Raw genomic sequence first — 21,810 nt, 5'->3', positions numbered from 1 at the left:
ACTCTGGGCATTGTGCTAGGCTCTCGGGACACACTGTCACATTGATGGAAAGGCACTGACCCATCCAACTTACTTGGATGAAGTCTGGTAGGCAGGAAAAACCAAGAGGAAGAGAGAATGGTTTAGTAATGAAGCTTGGGAGGAACAGCAGGGTGAAAGTGCAATAGGCTGAAGAGGTAAACAGGGACACAACCCTGTCCTCCCTTCCCTGTGCCTGCTTCCCTTTGTCTCTTGATGCGGATCTCTTTTTCTCCCATGGCTTCAACAATCTCCTGACACATAGCTTTGAGCTCTCCACATGACTATCCCAATATTTACCACTAACTAAATATGTCCAAACCAGAGTCATTCTCTTCCTCTCAAATCTGCCTTTCCTCCTGGGCTCTCTATGTCAGTCAGGGTCATGAACACCCATCACGTTCCATGCCGGACAGCCAGCACCCCTAGATAACTCCCCTCTGTGTCTCTCACATCTAGTCACCAAGTCTTCTTGGTTCAACTCTCACATGCCTTTTGTTTTCACCATGTTCTTCTTATTCCCATGACTGTTATACCCTGCCTATTGCCCTTTCTGTACCACTGAAATAATTTTCTGGGTGTGCACTGGGGGAGGGAGGAGAAATGGCTTTTTGGGTGCATTGAGTTTGTGGGTATGAGGGAGAGGTCTTCTCAACTACAATGTTTTTCCAAGTTAATCATTCCACATTTGTTGCTCTTCACTAAAAATCACTTGGTGGGCTGCACTGACTATTAAATAAGGTCTAATACTTTAGAATAGCATTTAAGACCCTCTACAATCTACCCCACAAAGTACCTCACTATTTGCACTTTCTGCCATCATTACCCCCTTGGCCAATATTTGTATCTTCTAGTTACATTAAACCAACCCCTGTTTCTCCCCTAATACAACATGTACTTTCCTCCAGATGTCTATAAATTTTTTTCCTTTAGTCCAAGATGCAAATTCTTCTACCTCTCTTCATCGATATTCCCTTCCCCCACTCATCTTTCAAAGCCAACTCAAACATCTCTATTGAAAAGTATTTGTAGGGCCCCAAAGTCAGGCCTAATTATTTCTTCTCCTTACTACTCTAGAACTTATTACTGTACATTTCATAAAAACAGTCTATGAAGTCCATATTGTCTCCCTCATAGAGATTATGATCCTCGGGCTCAGGGATCATGTCTTGCTTACTCATCTTTAACTCCTCCCTCCCAGCACCTAGTGGATTGTCATCCACATAGTAGGGACTCAGCACATTTTGTTTAATCAAGTCGAATGCGTCTCTTCTCCTCTAAACTCATCAGCATGCCACTGCATTGCCACTATATCTAAAATTATTGCAGACTCTACATTATCTATGCCAAGGACTAGAGCATCGATATGCAGATAATCCCCAAATCACTTACATCGGGTTTTGGAATGTATCATGAATTTTTTCCCCCACCAGACGGATTTACCTCCTAAATTATATTTTCTTGCACCAATATTAAAATAGTTTTTGTTTCCTGAGTGTATAGTAACTACAATGATAAAGATAGCTCAAGTTTTGGGTGATAAGCAGATAGCCGTATAGGCCTGAGTTTAAATATTCGTTTTGTTACTTTTTAACTGCATGATCTAAATTTATTGCCTAATTTTTCTGAATCTTGGCCTCCTTAACCAAAATGAGATAATAACACCTATATCATAAGATTGCTTTAAGGAATAACTAATAAGTGTCTGACACACAGTGGGCAGGGAGTCAGTGATATTGTATTATTTACTATTCTCTATCTCTGCTACTGAATTATTAGCTCTTTGATAGCCTGATTTTCTTTTACTTCCTTAATAGCCACATAGCATGGAGCCTGGCAAGAGTAGAGCAAATGTTCAGTCAGTTGTTTTTAAAAGACTCAGTGTGGGGAAGGACAGGATGAAAGTTCCCATAGGGGTCAAGGGCCAGGGGCCTGGGTAGTAAGTTTCTGTGCCTCCACTCTTGCCGGGAGCCAGCTAGCAGATTAGGTTCTGCAGAGCTGGTCTTTCTTTATTATTGGGGCAGGTGGGAAAGAGCTGTGTACATGCCTTAGGTCTGCTCTGGTCTCCTGTGAGAAATAGAGCTGGGGTCATAAGCATTTGTCATGGCATTCCAGTTATAGCACCTAGGACTGAATGTTTAAGTGTGAGCTGCAATTTCTGGAGCAGAAGATTCAAACCCTGACTCATTCCTCTTTCTTGCCCAGGATACCAGAGATTCTGTTGTATGTGTGAAAACAATCAGTTAAGCACAGAACTGCTACCATAAAAGCCCACAGCTGCGAGCATAGGCAGCAGAGTACATTGCTGGGGAGAGCTGTCCTCCCCTCCAGGAGTGCTCACAGCACTGGCTCCAGTGGAGGGGTTTTATTGTTTGTGTCCATGCCCTCTTTGTGAACCTGTCTGTGATGGATTAAGAATCAGCTTTGCTTAGAAGGGTGCAGAGGCATCTAGGGAGGAGATGACAAAGGCCTTCAGTTAATTCTGCTAAATAATCTTCTGGGAACCTTCCAATCATGGAGCACTAACCACTAAATTGCTAATTAAGTGCTCAGTTAACCTTATTAATAATACTAAATGCACAGGGGCCTCCCTGATTCTGCCGGAATGTATGTTAACGGGGCTATAAAAAGGCAGCCGTGTTGAGTTCTCATGAATGTTTGCACAGGAGAAAGCATTCAGACAACTAAGCATTCCTTTTGACATTTGTATTAAATTGCTCATTAAGTTTATTGTGGAAATTAAATTACTGCAAAGCACTGTCCATTAATTTCCGATTAGGTCCAAATGACCGTGCTAATGCAAGTGGGCTGTGGTGGGGCTGGTTAGTTATCTGATGGCAGGCGGCTAGGTGTCTGGACTGCTTAGGAGCCTGGGAGGGAAACAGATGCCCTAAGCAGAGGGGCTTCATCTCAGAGAGGCCACAACCACACAAATGGAACCAGCTGGGCTGATGTAATAGGTCTCTGGAACAAGACCAAACAAGACCTATTCTTCTTTAGCTAATCAGTATTTCAGAGGCTATGAGGGGCATGTTTTTCTGATGACGATGCAAAAATCCTTCCCCCATAAATATTTGGGGAAAATAGGAGTTATAGCATGGTGGTTAAGAGCAGGGATTCTGGTGCCAGGCTGCCTGTGTTTGAATCTTGGCTTTGCCAGTTAATAGGTGTGACATTTTGGGGCATATTAAGGAATCACCTTTTGCCTCAGTAGCTTCACTTGCAAAAACTGGAAATAATATAACTTATAGGATTGTGTGAAAAATGAAACGAGCGAATACATATAGAAGATTGAGAACAGTGGTATTATTTCCGTATATAATGTTTTAACTTGGAAAGGGACTTTGAGGTCATCTTCAATTTCTAAATGGGAATCTAAGGTCAGAAAAGTGATCCCCAAATTCTCATGACTAAGTCTTGGAAGAAACAAGACTAAAACTCAGATTTTAAAAGTATTATAATTTATTTGCATTATTCTACATCAGGTTGTTTTACGTGCTTAGAAAATTAACAACAGGTCAGTGAAGACAATCTATGGTCAATTATCCAATTTTGGAGACACTCACTATACTAAGGATTTGCTGAAGAGAATATTTCAAAGAACAGAAAAGTTAACAGACTATTTTTAAAATTAATTCTATCTAATAATACATGTCTAAGTACTTTTATGGTTCATAAACACCTCGTGCTAATGCTTTCTCTTTGAAGTTTGTAGAAATGATTCTTTACATTTTATTGACTGATGGCTAATGCAGGGAGAGGTTGCTAGTTAAGAAAGTTTTTTCACTTACCTCCTCTCCAGTTGGGAGGAGGTAAGTGTTGAATTTGCTAAGTATGAGAAGTGGGAAGTTGTTTGTTCCCTCTCCGTGTAAGATGCTTGGGTACCCAGGCTGTCCATACATGTAGCTCATATTATGAAATCTCATGGGTGCTTCTATTTTCAGTTGCTTTTTTACATTACTGAGTAGTTAACTGCATTCCAAACTCTGTATTAGGAAGAAAGGCTGAAGAGATGGAAGAGAAGGTTCCTGCTCTTAAGGAGAAGCTCAAAGCCTAATGGTAGTGAGGGTAGTGGCTGAGGAGGGAGGAATGGAGACAACAAAGGCCATGTAAACAAACAACCTCAAGACAGAGTGATAAGTGTTGAGACAACAGTGGCCCTGGGTGTTAGCTCAGAGGAGAGGCACTGAACCCAGAATATGGGTAGAGAGAATTTTTCATGATGTTTGTAATTTGAAACTCAGGGAATGGCATTCCAGACAGAGGAGGAGGGACATGTAAAGACTAATGGGGAGAAAAGATTTGTAAGTGGTTTGTGGAAAGCGAGTGAAAAGAAGGGGGGATGGTAAAGAACTAGTGTTAAGGTGAAGCTGGGAAGATAGGCGGGGATCTTTTCATGGCATATACATGCTATGCTCAGCAGAGCAGTTTGGATTTATCCTGCAGGGAATGAAGACTCCTTTTGATTTATTTGGGGACAGACAGATACGATGATGGTCAGAGATGGAAGAGACATCTTGGGACAGCTCCTTTGTTTAGTGATGGATAACATGGACAACATAACTGCCTTTCACTTATCACCCGTGAAAAATGTCATATCTTTAAATTGCAGCAGACTGCAAAAATGAAAATATTATGTAAGACAAAGTATTGTGAATTAAAAATTCATATTTCAACCCAGCATGTTCCCTAGTTGGTGCCTAAATGGACGTTTTAGACATATAGAATATCTGCTTAGTGGCTTTCAGTTAAATGAGATTTAAAAACCTGCTAATATTTAAAGAAAATCTAAATGTAAATGACTTTTATGGATGGAAAACCAGAATGGAAAACTTACCTGGAGATCCATTTGTTCTAATATTTTGGAACCCATTGCAGTTTTGATTTATTTTTAATGGTTAAAAATGAATGCCTGTTCACAAGAAGTTGGAACTTAGCCAAAAGAGTTTATGTCCTATTTGGTCCCAGGTTTGAGTCATGACTTGGGCTGTGGTTGTATGGGCTGAGTTCACTCACCTGAAGTTGGGACTTCTCTGCTAGCTCCTGGTAATATGAGGATTGGGAGTCAGCGAGTTCTGACTTGAACTTCTGGTTTGCCAGAGAGATACTCAGCTCCACCTTCTGCTCCAGTGGGCCCTCAGATACCTCAGTGAATTCTATTTCTCTTTCCTAAGTTAAAAAAAGGTCTTCTATTAAAATAAACCATAAGCAAATGGCTATATTATATAACATATGTTGATCTTGTCTCAAGAAGTGGAGTATGAAGGCTCTAGTGTTTTTAGAATAAAAGTCCTATTAACTAGATGTGGCCTGTGAATTTCATTGAGAGACAAAGCACCAAATCTCCAATGAGTTAATTACTTAGAATCTTTGAAAACACTGTCATTTTATGACTGTGTGCTTTTCATGAAAGCATTTATACACATATACATACACATACATAATTTATGTATAATACTGGAGCATCATTAGGATTGTGCCACATCCTTGTGTAACTTTATAAATACTCTGTGATGAAGATTAGATTAGATAAAATAACCTATGGATACTGTGATATTTTAAAATTCTTTTTAGAGAAGATTCTAGACAGGTTAGAAGGCACTGTCAGGTCAAGGGAAGACTTGAAATTTCTCTCAGAGGGAATGGCATATTTAGGCCACCTTTGGAAAAATGTGGCTAAGAATAAAAGTACTGTTCTGATGACCTGGATTTGGCCTTTGATCACAAAAGGCCAGGGGTCATCATTCTTGTTCTTTAGTTTGAGATCGAGCAGGAGTCTCTCATTGTTCTCAACTCATGTGGGTTCCCGGGGCACAGAACAAGCCTGGATCTGGGTTTCAAACTTGGGGTTTGACAAATTTTCAGCCTTGGTACCAAGATGATCCTGAGATCTGTACAACTTTCTCAAAAGAGTAAAAAATACGTCTGTGGAAAATTAACTGTCTCTGGTAGTGTATAGTCTCTTACGGTGAAATCAGTGTTATAGAAGCCGAGAGAAGAGAACAGTCAATGGAAAATGCCATGAGGGGCAAAACTCATCTGGGTGGTAGCTGATGTAGTTTCTCCTCATTTCTTATCACAAACCCCCCTCTTCCATGGGCATTGGACAACAGAATAACCTCTAACTTTACTGGGGCACACAGAGGACATGGATTTACACTTACCAGGCTACTGATGTTTGTTTAACGAAAATCTTTTCATTCATTCATTCATTCATCCATCCATTCAAATAATATACTCTGAGCATCTGTATGGGTGTAGCACAGTGCTAGGATCTATGGGAAGTTGAAGGAAAAGTATGGTATGTGGTATTATCCTCTAGAAGCTTACCATTTCATTAGGCACATTTGAAATTCACAAGAGACATTTAAATAAATTCTTTAGATGTATTAGTGACAAGTCTCCTAATTTACCCTCAACCGCTGGATTAATTTTTATGCCTCTTACCCAGCACCATCAGTGACTCCGTATTATCTATGGGATAAAGTCCAAATTCTTTTTTCCTGACATTCAAGAGTCCACTCTCTGACACCAATCTGCTTGAACTGTTTTAGTCTGTCTCACTTCTCCCTGCCCTGACCAACAAATGGTTTTATTCACTGTTGCTGAGACATCATATAGCTTGTGATAATCTTCTGACTGGAGACCGTCCTCACTGGTCCCCATGCCCACTTCCAGCAATAACACAAACACACACACACACACACACACACACAGACACACACCCTTTTTTACTTCTTACCAATATTTCATGGTTTACTTACAATAATATATCCTCTGACTATCTAGGGTGGAAATCTTTGCCTCCTTTGACCTCTTGTAGTAGTGGATAAGATCTGAATTGCTCATTTGGTACCTGTGATTTACTCACCCAGAGTCTTCTTTTTATATGTTAATCCTGTCACCCCCCCATATAATCTCCTTGAATCCAGCATGATTCTCACACTTCATGCAATTTCCCAAACTAAAAAACAGGAAGCCATTTATGTACAAAGCTCTCAGTGAATATACATGACTAGGGATCACGTCCTTTGCAACCCATCCCGGCATATCAATTTGTCCCGGTCCATACATGTGCCATCTTCAGTCATAGCACTTAGACTATTCTGTTGTACTTAGTTGCATTATAAATTTCTTAAAGGCAGGGACTGTATCTTGTTTATCTTAGGACCTTTGGTGCATAGCCCAGTGTCTGGCAGGTCAGTTAAATGTTTGCTAACTGAAAGAATAAGTAATAGATGCAGTTGGTAAAAAGGATGTCGAGAGAAGGATGCAATGAATGTAAAATGAAATATTCAGAGGATATTTACTGCAGAAGGAGAGACCTAAATTAGATTTTGAAGATTTAGACACAGGTAATGTGAGAAAATAGAGAAGGCAAATAGGAGTTGTAGAAATTTTATAGTGAATATGTTTAATCTCAATAATTTTTTTCAACAGCACTTTTCACTGTTAATGGAATAGTAGTTTTGAGAAAAATAAAACATTTTTATTCTTTGTTCATAACAATAGTTCCACCAAATCTGCAGCCATCTGGCCTAAAGGCCAGAAAGAGAGAATGGCCAGCAGGGTTTTAATTTTTAAATTTTCATGTAGAGCTGGAGAAACTGAATTTCCTGCCTTCACCATCTGGGCTTTGACTTGTGCCTTGGAGAAAAGAGGAAAGGGCTAGAGAAGTCTCACAGGCCACAGGGGATGGCAGACACAGGGGATGGCAGACACAGGGGATGGCAGATCTGGTTGTAGGGGCAGTGTGAGGATGACAGGACCCATTTTCTGACTTGTCACCCCTATTCCACAGCCCCATGCTGAGTCTGCTGCCGACTCATGCTGCCATAACTCCACTGCTCATAAATAAGGAGGATATTGTTTCTCTGTTTCCGCCTTAAGCATCTGGCTCAGAGCTTTTTAGAGAGGTTAAAAATGTTGATAACCTTTTTTGATAACCAACATTAAATTCTGTAACAGTCCTCTCATCTTGCATGCCTTTTCAAATGGAAAGGCTGCTAGTGCTCTTCTTGCCTCTGTTTTTATTTTTCCCCATTTGACACGCAGGATTTCAATCATTTTGACATTTTTCTGACCTATTCATGCTGGACATGACTGAGAACAAAACTTCTACCCTTGTTGTCAGCGTGAGATTACACTTCACGGGAGAAAGAACACTTCATTCATTCTAAAGCTTGGTGAGCACCTGCTGTATATAAAGTACTGTTAGGTACCTGCCTTCCCAGAGTTTGTAATTAAGTTGCTTTTTGCAATTCTCCCACCTTATCCTAGTTTTCAATTTATTTCTCCCTCTCAGTCCCTAGGGAGAAGTGAGACTTGTGAATAGAGCAAAGTCACTAACTATTAATTGGAGTGATAAAAATGTAACACCAATAATATTGAACGTCCAGTTAATCCATTCTCTTATTCCATTTTACTAATACAACAAAAACAGTCATGCAAGGAGCTAAATTGACTCTCAGAAGTTCTTACTATTATAGGCATCTTAGTGCCATTGAGGAGTGTGTCCTCAGGAGTGACAAGGAAGGACCCCGGTGAGACGCTGGCAATATCTGTGGAAATTAAAGAAAATAAGAGGCACAGAAATGAGACTGGAGGAGCTTACATTAGAACAAGGTCAAAATTTCATATGCTTTTTCTGTCATTCTGGAATTTATAGATGTTAGATGCATTCTCAGATCATTTTTATTTTAAGATCACCTAAATACATTTTTGAGCAAAATATAACTGATACTCTTGATCCCAGTTGAATTCTCCCCCGCCCAAGTTGAATTCTTCATTATTCCTTTCTACAACTCCAGTTTGGTGCTCTTCTAGATAAAGTTAAATGGTTTTGCCTAATGAGATCTGGTTAATTTGTGTGTGTGTGTGTATGTGTGTGTATGTGTGTGTGTGTGTGTGTGCGCGCGCGCGCGCGTGCGCTTGCCTATATAAAGGATATATAGACATATATTTGTCTTGAATTTGTTTGTTTGAAAATATTGAAATAATTGACTCCAAGTTGTAAGATAACAATTTGGTTTTAGCTTTATTCTTTCCCAGATTTTCCAAGTTTTATACAATGAATTTAAATCATTTTATAAGGTTGGAAATACAAGTTAGTGTTGAGAAAGTGCATTATAAACTTTGTCAACTTTAATTAAGAATTGCTTTTATTACCATGCTTTCATGATGATTTGAGTTAAGGTTCAGAAGCAGACGAAATGAGATCTAAGCTTACCTGTTGAAAATGCGGGGGTTTCACCCAGCTCTTGTAATATCTCCTCTGTGGCTATTTCATCTTTTCTATCAACAAAATAGAGGAGAAAACAGATGTGGTGACAAGGAGCTTGATGACAATAGGAGAAATGCATTTAAATTTACCTATATTTAATAGACGTAAAAATTAGAGAAAAAGTACACTTTAAAACTGGGTTTATCTATTTTTTTCATTGCAGTAGTAATCTTCTAATATGTTTTCATTGAAGAAAAATTCAAACTCCCTTAAAATGGTTATGTTTGACTCCAGGGCTTTTCATAAGCACCTTAGCTTTTTGTGGTCCTGCAAACATTCCCTAGTAGGCAAAGATGGATTTGGGGGTTTGATGTTTATAGTCCCTTGTGCTTAAACTGTGTCCTTGACATCAAAGATAATTGATGGCATGATCTATGACTGAAATATTCTTGCTAAAATCTCAGACCCTCAAACCTGCAAATTCAGATAGCCATTAAGTTTATTCAATAAAATAATTCTTGTGGGTACAATAATGGGAGAGAGATAGATTTCTGGAGAATGTAGATGTATTAAAGCCCTATTCTTAACGTAACAATTGCCTGCAATAGTAACCAGCCAGGAAGTTGTGGGTAGGTTCACAGTGCCATGGAGTGGCAGTGTGGGATATATTCTAAGGGCAGAATAAAGGTCATTGTTATTGAATTGTCTGCATATAATGTTGGCCCATTCAAGCAAGCTTTGTTTAGAAAGAAGTAGCAGTAGTGATATTTTTTGAAACTCATGAAAAGATTTGTTACTATGAGCTAGTAGGTCTCAAAGAATTGTGTCTGTGTATAATATAGTGATGGTTGACCAATACATTTGATCCAATTTTTCTGTGGCTCATGCTGATGGAAGACCAAATGGAATGGCTAGGTGCTCTACTGTTGTAGTGTCATAGAGATTGGCCATAGCCAAGGGGACCATCTGCATATTTCTACCACACTCAATTCTGCCAAAGGGCTGATAGAGGTTAATGTACAAAATATATCCATCAGCCTGGCATGGGCTCTGACCAATCAGAATGGATGTCAGCTGTAAATATGGATGACTATATTGGTACATACAGGCTAAATTAAACTCAGACTTTATAATGGAATTTGGAATTAGCTATTCTTGTTTGTTTTTGTTGGTATTATGCTATATGTCTAATAAATAGTTTTTATGGAAGTAATATTTAGTAAACTTTCATTATGTCAAACATAGCATTTGTAACTTAGACAATTTTCTTTCTTTTTTTTTTAATTTATAGATTTTTGTTTATAGCAAGGTTTCCTTTCTCCTGTTATAACATTGGTATCCTTTTTTTTTTTTTACCTTGTGAAAAAGAAAATAACCAAGAAGAGCAGTTATTAAAATACTGGCTGTTGCATTTGTTACAATTCAACAGCCTATTTTGTGCAGGTGTGATTCTGCCACTACACTGACAATCTAGACCATCACTGAGAAGCTACAATTTGGGAAGCTAGGCTGCTGGTTTCTTCCACTGGCTTTTATTTTAAAGTCATTTGAAACTGGCAGACTGATGAGCTAGTCAGATGAGAAAATTTTCTGTTTTGTTTTCTTGAAAATGTTTGAAGTAAAAGAGGTTTTTTTTTACCCTTTCCTTTTATATTCTTTCTTTCTGTTTTTAGAAACAACTTGGTAACAATAGGTAATGTAAAATGTCTCTAGTTTCTTCTTTCTATCAATGCTGGTAGGCACAAGAATTGGTGGAATGATTCTATATCTTTCTCTTTCTGGCTTATATAATCATTTCCTGTAATTTTTAATGTTTTGCTATCAAGGCTTGGTATGTGTTGAATTTTTTTTCTTATGAATAACCTCTGCTTTACTTTCTTTTTCTTTTTGGAAAATGAAGGAGTTGATATTATCCTAAATTTAAATTAGAGGCATCAATATCCCTTGTCTTGCGAACAACGTTAAAACTCTAGTACTAATATTTTCTTAAGTCACATTATTTATTTTGGCAATAGCTTTAAAAAATTTATAAAAGTGTGGCTAGATAGACATATTTAGAACTGTTATATATTATAAATATATGAAGACCGTCCTATAGCAGTTGGTGGAGAAATATAAAACAGTTTCTGCCCTGGAGGTGTTTCTGCTTTCACAGGAAACAGGGTAAAGCAAGGAAATGTTAAATAACAATGTAAGTACCAAATAGAACGCCAATTTCAAAGCAGGGAGAGATTGCTGCAGGCTCAAATAGGTGGTTAAGATATCATGAAGAGGTGGGACTTGAAAGGAGAGTGGGATTTAGAGAGATGGAGTGGAGTGGAGGAGGCAGGTTCTTTCAGGCAAGAGAGAAAGGCTTGGAGTCAGAGTCTGGGATGAGTTGGGTGTGGTCTCTGCAGTGAGGAAGTGGCATGGTGGCAGCAGTGGAATCATGGGTAATGAAAGGCAAAGTTGAAAAGGTCAGGAGTTGACATGCCTCGATTAATTAGTTTGGCTTCTGCCTCAGTGAAGGTCCTGGCAGAAAACAGATGACTCACTCATAGTGGGGTAGTTTGAGCAAAGTTTAATAAAGAGATTACTTACTAAGTTGTGGGAAGAATGTAAGCAACCACAAGCGAGAATGCAGAATCCGGGGGCTGGTAACAGCGAGGTGCTAGACCTCTCCTCTGGCAGGAGGGGTAAGAGGATGGAGCAGTTACCACAAACTAGAGACAGAGAAAGCTCCGTTGAGAGGGCCACCTCACAGGAACTGAGCTGAAGTTGAAGGAGACCAATAGCTGCCCTCACCGAGACTTTGCAGGTTGGGGAGTGGGGGAAGAGGAGGCAATAAATTCGCTCACCTTATTCTCTTCACCTCCTCTGATATCTTGCTTCCTATTGGCTGGCCCTATCTAGTAGTCAGAGGGCACAGGATGCCAGGGAGTCAGTCTTTTCCGCTCAGCCTTCAGCACAGAGCGGTAGGGAAGTGCAGAGAGGGGATTATATTTAGAAGGGCAAGAGGAAGACGTGGGAATCTTTTGAAAGCCATTGAACAGGGCTCAGTGTAACAAAAGGACTATGGTAGACACATTAGTCCTACATCAGTTATGCAAGTTAGTGTGGGGAAGAGGTTAGAGCCAGGAAAATCTGTTAGGGAGATCAGATTTGATGTTTTTTACGGTGTGAGGTAATAAGGTCCTGGCCTGAGTTGTTGGCAAAGGGAATAGAAATGAAGGAACAAATGAGAAAAGCAGTATAAAGGATTGTCAGCAATTCATATAGCCAAATTTGTGTTACTCTTTGTAGTATTAGTATCTGCAGATTTGGATTTCTAAATGTTATAAAATGTATGTAATTTGTGAGATTAGAATTTGGCAATGACATCTCTCTTGTTTAATTATTTTATCTCTGTATTTTTCCTTTTTTTTTTTTTTTTGCATTTTGATTTTCTTATTTGACATTCAGTTCTTGTTGAGGATATAGCCATTGCTTTAGTAATTTAGTTTGAGAAATACTAACATTTTATAGAATACCAAACGAGAGTTCAAATTGAAGTTGCTCTCTAGATTAGTTTCATGATGTAACTAATAATTTATCACAAATTCTAAAAATCATACTATTTTAATTGCTCTATATCTTATAAGTGAAAATACATGTTAGATATTTATCACATAGTAATAAATTCATATTATCTGAAAACATAGTACAAACATATATCTTACTCTATAAGGTCTAACAATTTTCTTTTTTATATATTCATTTATATTTAGCACAATATGTGTATAAATTGTCTATCAGAATTACCTACACAGATCTCAGTGGCTGACATAATATCATAAAGGTACAATAGCTGAGTCTCACTCCATTATGAGATCTTTCAAAAGTCAAGAGCACGCAGCACTCTATTTTAGGTACTTACCTCTCAGGGAAGTTTCTCTGTTTTATTCTCTGCAGAAAGAGAAAAAGTAATTTTACCAAGAGATTATGCCAACCGAAGAGCTAAAGTCTATTTTCATTTTCTTTATTTCAACTTGTCTGTACAATGTTACTTTGCAGAAATAAAACTCCTATTGGCCTTATCGTATATCTCCAAGCATGTCTTCAAACAACCCTATGCTGTGGAAACCAATTCAAAAGGGATAGGGGCTGGAGGTCTGGGAGATATTTATTTGGGAAATATTCCAAACATGTAGTGTTTAAGCTTACCTGCTGAAGAAGATCCAGGTGCTCCTGGGAGTTGCTGAAATTTTTGCCAATTTCAAAGAGGCAGAAAGTCTCCTGCTGGCAGATGTTGACCCAATCTTGGTATTCCCCTGTGTCAGGGATGCGATCCAGAAAGATCCGATATGCTTCCCACACAGCTTCCTGACACACTGTAATGCAGAGTCATTAAGAGTAGAAGGTGTCCTTCTCACAATTCAAGCACAATCTCCTGACATGGAAAGCTTTTTTGAGGCTTATTTTGACACGCTAATTTATAGCCCATAGAAATTAATTCACCTAACAACTATTTATTGAGCATCTATATGCTATGGAGAAAAATAAAAGAAGAAGATAGGGAATATGAATGCGTGTGTGTGTGCGTGTGTGTAAGACTGCAATTTAAATAGGGTAGTTGAGGAAAGCTTCATCGTAAAAGGTGACTTTCAAGCAGTTTTGAAAAAGGCCTCAAGGCCGGAGGATGCTACGAGCATTGAAGAAACAGAATAGCCAGAACAAGGTTAAAAGTATCAGACGATGAATAAAGAAGAATGTGGGGAGGGGAACACAAATTGTGTAGGGCCTTGTAGACCCATAGTCTTCAGACCGGCCACAGATACTGGTTGTATTTGAAGGCTTTCCAAGAGATAAACAGGCACACAGTTCAAATAGAATTAATTACTAAGTCTCAACTTTCCTATCTTGCTTTCCTAATATCAGTCTAAGGGTACACCTTTCCTTCTTCACTTTCCCTTTGGTTGTCATTCTTCCCCCATTCATTGACCCCTAATCTTATTGTGGCACACAGTGCCCCTAGGTTACCACATAAAGGGATGATTTGAAATAATAGCTTTGAAGCTAAGAAAGCAAGTAAACTTAGTTGAGGGGTAACACACAGTTTTGCAATTAAGGTGGTTTCCTATTCTTTGCTTTTAGCACATCAGGAGTCCTAATGGAGTCGATGGCCGATAAATCATTAAAAATAATGGTGACAGAACACGATGTGATTGTTAGCATATAATGCCAAAGAAACTTAAAGAATAAGATATTGCTATAACAAACTCCCTCTGTTCTCATCTAGTTATTTATGTATCAAGTTTTCTCTGCATTTAAGTGAAACTAAGTAAAAGAATAGAGATAAAATTGATGCTAAATCCTGTCTTATTTTAGCAATATATAATAGGAACAATATGTAATATTACATAAAATAACGGAAGAACAACACCAAAGCAATCCCATATATCCAGAAGCAGAAGCTAATAAAATTTAAGCTATGGGCCCTTTATTTAAACTGGCCTCTTCCAAAGCATTGTTCCTAATTTTGTATTCATAAACATGAGTACCCACAAAGCCAGTATCTGATCTTATATCTGTTATTAACAATTAAAATTTTTTGTGAAATTTATATATCTATTTGTTTAATCAATTATATATTAAAAAGTAATTATAAATACAAATTAACCCAGAATAAATTTCTTTGTACACATAGTAACAGAAAAGAAAAAAAATAATTTCAATTTATGTGTATATTTTTGTTACTGAGAAGTATTTTAAAGCAATCAATAATAGACTTTCAAGTTTAAAATAAATTACATTAAAATATATCTCCGAAGTGGGAAGTAGAATAGAAATGTGGCTATATGGAGAAAAAGGAACCATGTGATATTTCCCGCTGTTAAGAAAAGTTCATTTATTTGTTAAGAGAATTGATTCAAAGTATTGAGTGGCTATGATAGATTCCACTGGATACACATGAATGCTCTAATTCTTGTTTTATTTTCAATGTCAATTTTTACAAGTTGCCAAAAGTTACATTCTACCCAACTACTTAAACTTAAGATAAAAACTTTAGATATCAACTGAAAAGCACACAGAGGTGTGCGTAGTTTAAAAATTAATTTAGAGGACTAAGTGAAAAAAAAAATTAGATGACTTTTGTTATAAGCAATTATAATACGTTGATTTTTTTACCTCTAGAGAAATGGAGCATTAGGAGGCTTTGGGGCAGAAGCTGACATCACTTGATTTTCTAAAGAAACTCTTTGGCTACTGCGCTGAGAAAGGGGTTGTGGGGAGGAATAAGGTGAGTTTATTCCTATACTTTATTCTCCCTCATTCCCCACTTACTCTATGTCTGGATTTTTCTTAGCTTTCTGTTTTAAGAGGCAAGGAGAATTCTAGACCAAAGAAGTTCAGGTCATTTACCAGCAGCAACCTGATCAGAATCCGCAAAGCCAGGAGGGGGTGCAGAGCCTACTACCGCAAATGTGCATTGAATTTTCCACATCTGGAGAATAACAGAGGTCAGGCACACCTGGAGACCAATATAATAGTCTCTTACTGGAGAACCCTTGTTTGTGAACGTAATCTCTCTCCTGCCAGGCAAGGATCAGAGAGTTTTAATGCCTTTTCTGATACCAACCATTTCTAGTCAAGAGTCTACATATCATGCAAGAAGGAAACATTTGTTCAAACTCTAAGAGTACGGGTTTAGTCCAAGCCAACAGCTACCCTTGCTATTTTTCTCACCTACATACTTTATACGCTCTTGGGGGATATTATTTTGCCCTTCCATATTTCCCTAATGTACTTGATAGTTTAGTTCAAAACCCACTGAATTCCTAGATACACAACAATACATAAAATAAACTAGCCCTGCCTTTGAGGGCTTGGCATTGGCGACTTTCACTAACAATATCCATGTACAAAACATCTGAGAGGATGTAATGTGATAATCTTTCTGTTTACCAGTTTGACACATTCTCGCCTGTGTTGTCTTGGTCTCAGATTAAATCTTCCTTTTATTTCAGTCCTATTTAAGGCTTATTTTGGTGCCTGCATCTTCCCAGCTCTGCTCCTTTGCCTTTCTTTCACCGCAGGGACACAGAACACCCCCATCCCCATTAAAATCTACCTTTCACAAAAGCTCTAAGAGAACTTTCTCCCCAAAGGACAAATGTCTGAATTTTCTTGAAGAATTCTCTCCCTGGAGTGTTGTAGTTTATAGGGATCAAAATATTAGGATGAAACAGGAACAACTAGCTTTTTTTTTTTTTTTTTTGACTCTGAGAGGTGGGTTTTTTTGGTAACTAATTTGAGGTCATTTTTCTGGCCTCTTGGAAGCTTAACACAAACCGGGAGGCATTGAATCCTTCTGTGGTTGGGAGAATAAGAGCATTAGCCCGTGACTCCTTGGGAGAGTCTCTCGTTCTCACCAAGAGAGCATCAAAAGAACCCGAGAAAGTTGAGGCCTCAAAGTACCGCCGGGCTGGGAGGAGTCTAAAAATTTCTGAAAGTTGGATTTTTCTAACCCCTGATTTACCTGTTCTGGTCTACAGGTAAATCTACAGGAGCAGCAAGAACTAGGACTCCATCCTTCGTTAACTTTCTCTAAGTCACATGTTAATGTGAAAGAAAGATCTAGCTTTTGATATTGGGGTTGGGAAAAAGAGAAGAAAGCAGACAGATAGAGGAAGAGAGGAAGGGGGATAGAGAGACATAGGGGATGGGCAGTTTGAAGGAAGGCAGTCACAAAGGAGGAAGTTTGCCTGGGTAGGAGCACAGGGTTCCCCCTGGAGACAACTAGAAATATACTTGCCTCCTCTGTGTCTCTTCTTTGGGATGAACATGTTTATGATCCTACCATGAAGCTTGAAACATTTTCATTTGTGTTGCTTTAAGCATTGGGAAAAGAAATAGCTCAATATTCCATCTGGTCTGAGGAATATAAGAGCTTTCTCTCCTAAGTTTAAAAGATGTCAACAGATCATTTTGTAAAAGTAGCTACGAGAATCAGTGGGTTACTCTGTCAAAGAAACACTGCTCTGTAGCTGCATGTTATTTCTAGTTTCTTTATAAACCAATTTGTTAGACTTGAGAAATCCATGTTGATGAACAGTAAAATTTTATGTCACCCAGGGGCAGCCATAAAGATAATGGACTGTCATTGCCATGGTTAGTTTCATCCAGAAAGGCAAGAATGAAAGAGGCAAACCTAATCAAGAATAAAGAGCTAAGAATAAAATTCAGAGCTAAAAATTTGGTTGCAGCAATAATCTTTTCCACAAATACTTGTGATGAATCCTATTTGTGAATGTCATAAAGAATTAGAAGTTACATGAAAAGTTAGCAATAGTGTTCATATTCAATATGATGCATATACTATACATAAATTTATACTTCCATCCAAGAACGAATAAATAGAATTTACCTGTGTCATCTGATCAATGTGTAGGCACATTCAAAATAAATTATTTACTCATGTTACCGTCTTTTCTTCGCATTCCCAATGGCCTCTTTGCTTCCTGTATTCATCAATAAGCGTTTACTGAGAACCTGCTATGCAGAAATTCTGTGCTAGGACCTCAGAATATTAACATAGAGCACTTGATTTCCTATAATTAGAGTTCTCCTTCTGACTATGATCCAGTACTTGTCATTTCTCTGTGGGTGTGGTTTCTGTCAGAAAGTAAATCTCTCTTTATTTCTATATAAAATGAGACATATGAGGAACATAAGGCTTGATATTTTTGATACTGTTAGTTAATTATGCCTCTAAAACCCAGTGAGAACGCCCCAGATTAATACAATCCTTGTACATATTACAGAGGTAAATACTCAAGAGCTTTTTGGAACATTAGTATCATGAAATGGTTTTCAGTTGTCATAATGTACAACACATCACAGGCTACAATTGAACCAGCTTGCTCTAGTCAATAGGCTTGAAATAGATCAGGGTGACTGTGCTTTTTGGAATGGAAACAAACATCTTGTATGATCAAGGTAAAAATCAGTAAACCTCCTCAACTTTCACCTGTAAGATAAATTGAGTTTATGCTTCAGCTAAACAAGATACTTTACACTATTTGGAGCTACCTGGGGAATTTAATAGCAGCTACCAAAAATTCTGTGTTCCATTTAAAGAAGAAACTATGGGAATCTTTTCATCCATGGTAAGTGAATGACAAGGACAGCCACCGATTGCTGTGGAGTGATTGAACTCCACGCTGATTTCCAGGAATGCTGTAAGAATCCTATGATGCTGTCTTGGGGTAAAAACTGCACTGTAACTCTACTAGAAATCACAGTAATTATGTTGTAAATCCCATCAACACCCCTGCATTATGTCTTGGTACCTGCTGTTAATTTGTAACCCTTTGCACTCAGGTGGTGCCTCCAGGTTTCATAGCTTCAATAGGTTTTGCCGAATTAGCAATAAACAATTTACATTTTCAAGAAGGGAGAGAGTATCTGGATTGTAATGTTGCTTCTGAAAAATAAAATCTCACTTTGTAAATCAACTTGCTCAGATTCCTGAGGTTACAATCATCCTCTGCTTCTTACTTTGTAATAACAACATTAAAATTCAATATTAAACTTTGACAAAAATAAAAGAGGTAAAACCAGATACTGAGACTCTCTGGTGACTTGTTAAATGCCTTAATGCTTCTCTGTTGTACGGGATATTATTTTAAAACATAAGAACAGATATCTATCATACTTTTGATTAGCTGGCTGATTTTTATAACTCTTGTGGCTGAGAGACTCTGGAAGTTTTGGGCTGAAAACGACCTATGGATGAATGAAAGGGAAGGGAAGAAAAGAACGAAAGGCTAAATAGGTTTCATCTCTTTTCTTACCTCTCAATCTATAATAAGCTTGAAGACTGGCTAAAATCTGTTTCATGGATTCCTGCGGACAGACTTTAAGCCCAGTTGGGAAAAATGCTGATCTTTTTGTTCGATGCTTTGCCAAATCGAATATTCGCCTCATGGTTGACAGTTTGTACATTTTTGCAGTACTTTCAGCTGTTTCGATTCTTGGGGCATTGTCTATGTCTTTAGTTTCAGAATGGTACATTTTAATGGAGAGATCTGTAAAAGAAAGATTGATTTCCTAGTGAATATATACATTTATGTGATATATGTGAAACATATGATAAATGAATGGAATAAACTAAAAATTACAATCCTTTGGTTTATGAAAGTCCTACTTTGGTGCAACTGCCAAATGAAATATTGTAATGACAAGGCATTTTCAGAAATAAGGGAATAGTATGAGCTGATCAAGTATTTAAAAAAAAAAAACCAACAATATCTCAAATCATCTTGCCTTTAGGAACTGCCAAATATTGAAACCATTTCCCAAACATCTCTCTAAAAGTCACTCCTCACTTAGCACTCAAGCCTCCCAAGAGACGCCTCTTTTGATAGACATTATAATTCAAGTGGGGAGTGATATAGCATTGTGGTACCCAGAGGTATACTCGTGATGAGGAAGCGGAATGCTTCGAAAAACCTAGAGAAAAGAACAAACTTCCTGCCTATTAGTGACAGCCCTAGGATTTCTACATGGGGAGCTTATAGGGTGGCAATCCGGTCAAAAGTGAGTTAGAGCCGGGATAGTTCTTAGAGTTGCATTTACAGAGCAGGTTTGATATTTTATGCGGGGTGGTGAGAGGACGAATGAAGGGGTGGAGAAAGAGAAGGGGCTGGTAGAAGATTTAACTCCCCAAGCCGTTTCATCATGCTGGCTCCACTGTGTTTGTTAGGGTTAGGTGTAGACGCATTTCTAACTTACTAGACCTCTCATGATAATAACTTATGTTCACTGAGCACTTTTTTATTCTGAGTTTTCTTCATTGTATTATCTCATATTATTCACAAAAGCTCTACTATGTAGATGAAATAGATACTAATTTTCTCAGTTTAACATGCAGTAGGGGATCGAGGTTTAGGGTATCAGCGCATGTTAACCGTAAGGTCAAATCTTAAGTTCTCTCCTAGTCTATCTCTGTCCTTTTAGCCATAACACCATTTAAGAAAGGAATTATTGATGAGCAGCTGGGATCACTCACTATGGCTCCTTGACACTATAAACTATGACTTAACAGAGATTTATATTCCTATTTTAATAAAGAAGTCTCTCTAACTCATATCTTCTGAAATGTGGTACAGACAAGGGAATCAAGCAGAAATCCAAGCAGGGTAGTTGGAGAGCAACTCAAATCTTGTTGCAAAGCATAAAAATATCTCTTTCATTATGGGGGGTAGACAGAGTACTGGTGGGAACACATATTCTCTGTCACTTTGAGGAGTTTCAGAGTATTCCATCTGTCTTGGGCAGTGATAAATTCTCAAGAATCTCCAGAAAGACAGGGAGCTGAAAAATTAATTTGCTCACCCAGACACACAAAACACCAATAAATCATAATCTCTGAGTGGAACATGGGCATCAGCTACTTTTGAAAGTCTTCAGGTGATTTCAATATGCAGACAGTTTGGGAATCGTTTTTTTATGGATCTCTAAGGATACTTTCAGCTGAAGAGTCAAGATCATCCACCTCAAACTGGCTTAAACGCTAAGGAAGTTATTGCCTACAAAAGAAAGTGAAAAGTAGGGAATGCCTGGTGAAAACAGAGCTCTGGCTCTGCCTTTCTGACATTCTCTCATTCTCTTTGCTCAGTCCCCTCATGTGGTGACTTTACCCAAATGCTGGCTTCCACTGACTTGAACATGCTTGCCTTTGTTTCCATTGAAAAACAGCCTTCCCCTAAAGTATGGCTGATTTACGCCATGTGCCTGGACTGATACCAGTTGCCAAGAGATATGCCAATGCTGTTGGGTTGAGCTGAGTGATCACAGGGCAGGGAACTGGGATTACTCTGAGTGGCTCATTTGAACTGTGGAGTGGGGTCAGTTTCTCCTGAATCACATTGGCTGCATAGCAAAGTGGAATGTGCCCTTTCAACACTGGAGCAAAATGCAAGAGGAGGATAGCAGTGTATGTAGCCATTAGTACCCACTGCAGTTAGTAAAATGGAAATTTTAGTTTAGAAATGTTAATTTTTAATAACACTTTCAAATTCTTACAGTGATCACAGTGAGGTAAGTTGTTGTATAGTTTTTATAATTATATTTCAGTTGCCATTAAGAATGGAAAAAATGTGCATCCTGTGATAATTCTAGGCCTATCTGGCATGGTAAGCACAGATCACAGTTAGGGAAAGTGTGTTCCCCATGTACCCTGCACTTCTCTGTTTTTCTCACAGTGCCTGCCTGATATGTGGGGGAATCCTGCTGTGAGCCTGGTCCTGCTCTCACTTTGCCATTCCCACAATCTTCAGTCCTTTGGGGTTGGCTCTGTTCTTACATTTTTATATTATAGTCTGTTAGAATTCTGAATAACTGGGTTTGGAAGTAGTATTCTCTCCACTCTGCCTCTGGGAACAATGCCCCTGCTCTGGAATTTTTTCCAGTTGGATCCCTCTGGATTTTAACACTTTGTTTATAGTAAGGCTTGTGTACATAGATCCTGCTTGATCTGGATCTTTGGAATTCTATCAGGGTGGAATTTATTCTATCAAGGTCACAATTTGCCCTGTTTCTCGGCA

The 21,810-nt window shown here is 38.3% G+C and overlaps 1 protein-coding gene across 2 annotated transcripts in view; it reads right to left on the bottom strand.

Moving 5' to 3' along the window:
- The window catches only part of IMPG1 (interphotoreceptor matrix proteoglycan 1), a 108,630-nt gene that overhangs the window by 67,377 nt on the left and 19,443 nt on the right, over positions 1–21,810 (bottom strand). Inside the window, exons 2-7 of one of the 2 annotated variants that reach the window (XM_006926369.1) lie at positions 19,057–19,290; positions 13,424–13,590; positions 13,137–13,165; positions 9,248–9,312; positions 8,500–8,579; positions 5,035–5,187 (exon numbers count right to left, since the gene is read on the bottom strand). In XM_006926369.1, coding sequence (XP_006926431.1) covers positions 5,035–5,187; positions 8,500–8,579; positions 9,248–9,312; positions 13,137–13,165; positions 13,424–13,590; positions 19,057–19,290 — 728 coding nt within the window. The remainder of the gene's footprint in view (positions 1–5,034; positions 5,188–8,499; positions 8,580–9,247; positions 9,313–13,136; positions 13,166–13,423; positions 13,591–19,056; positions 19,291–21,810) is intronic. The other variant, XM_006926370.1, reaches the window with a different exon arrangement.

The sequence above is a fragment of the Pteropus alecto genome, unplaced genomic scaffold (genome assembly GCF_000325575.1).
Source record: "Pteropus alecto unplaced genomic scaffold, ASM32557v1 scaffold7, whole genome shotgun sequence".
Lineage (NCBI taxonomy): Eukaryota > Metazoa > Chordata > Mammalia > Chiroptera > Pteropodidae > Pteropus > Pteropus alecto.
Note: the sequence above shows the minus strand (reverse complement) of the source record. Positions and strands in the feature narration are given on the sequence as shown.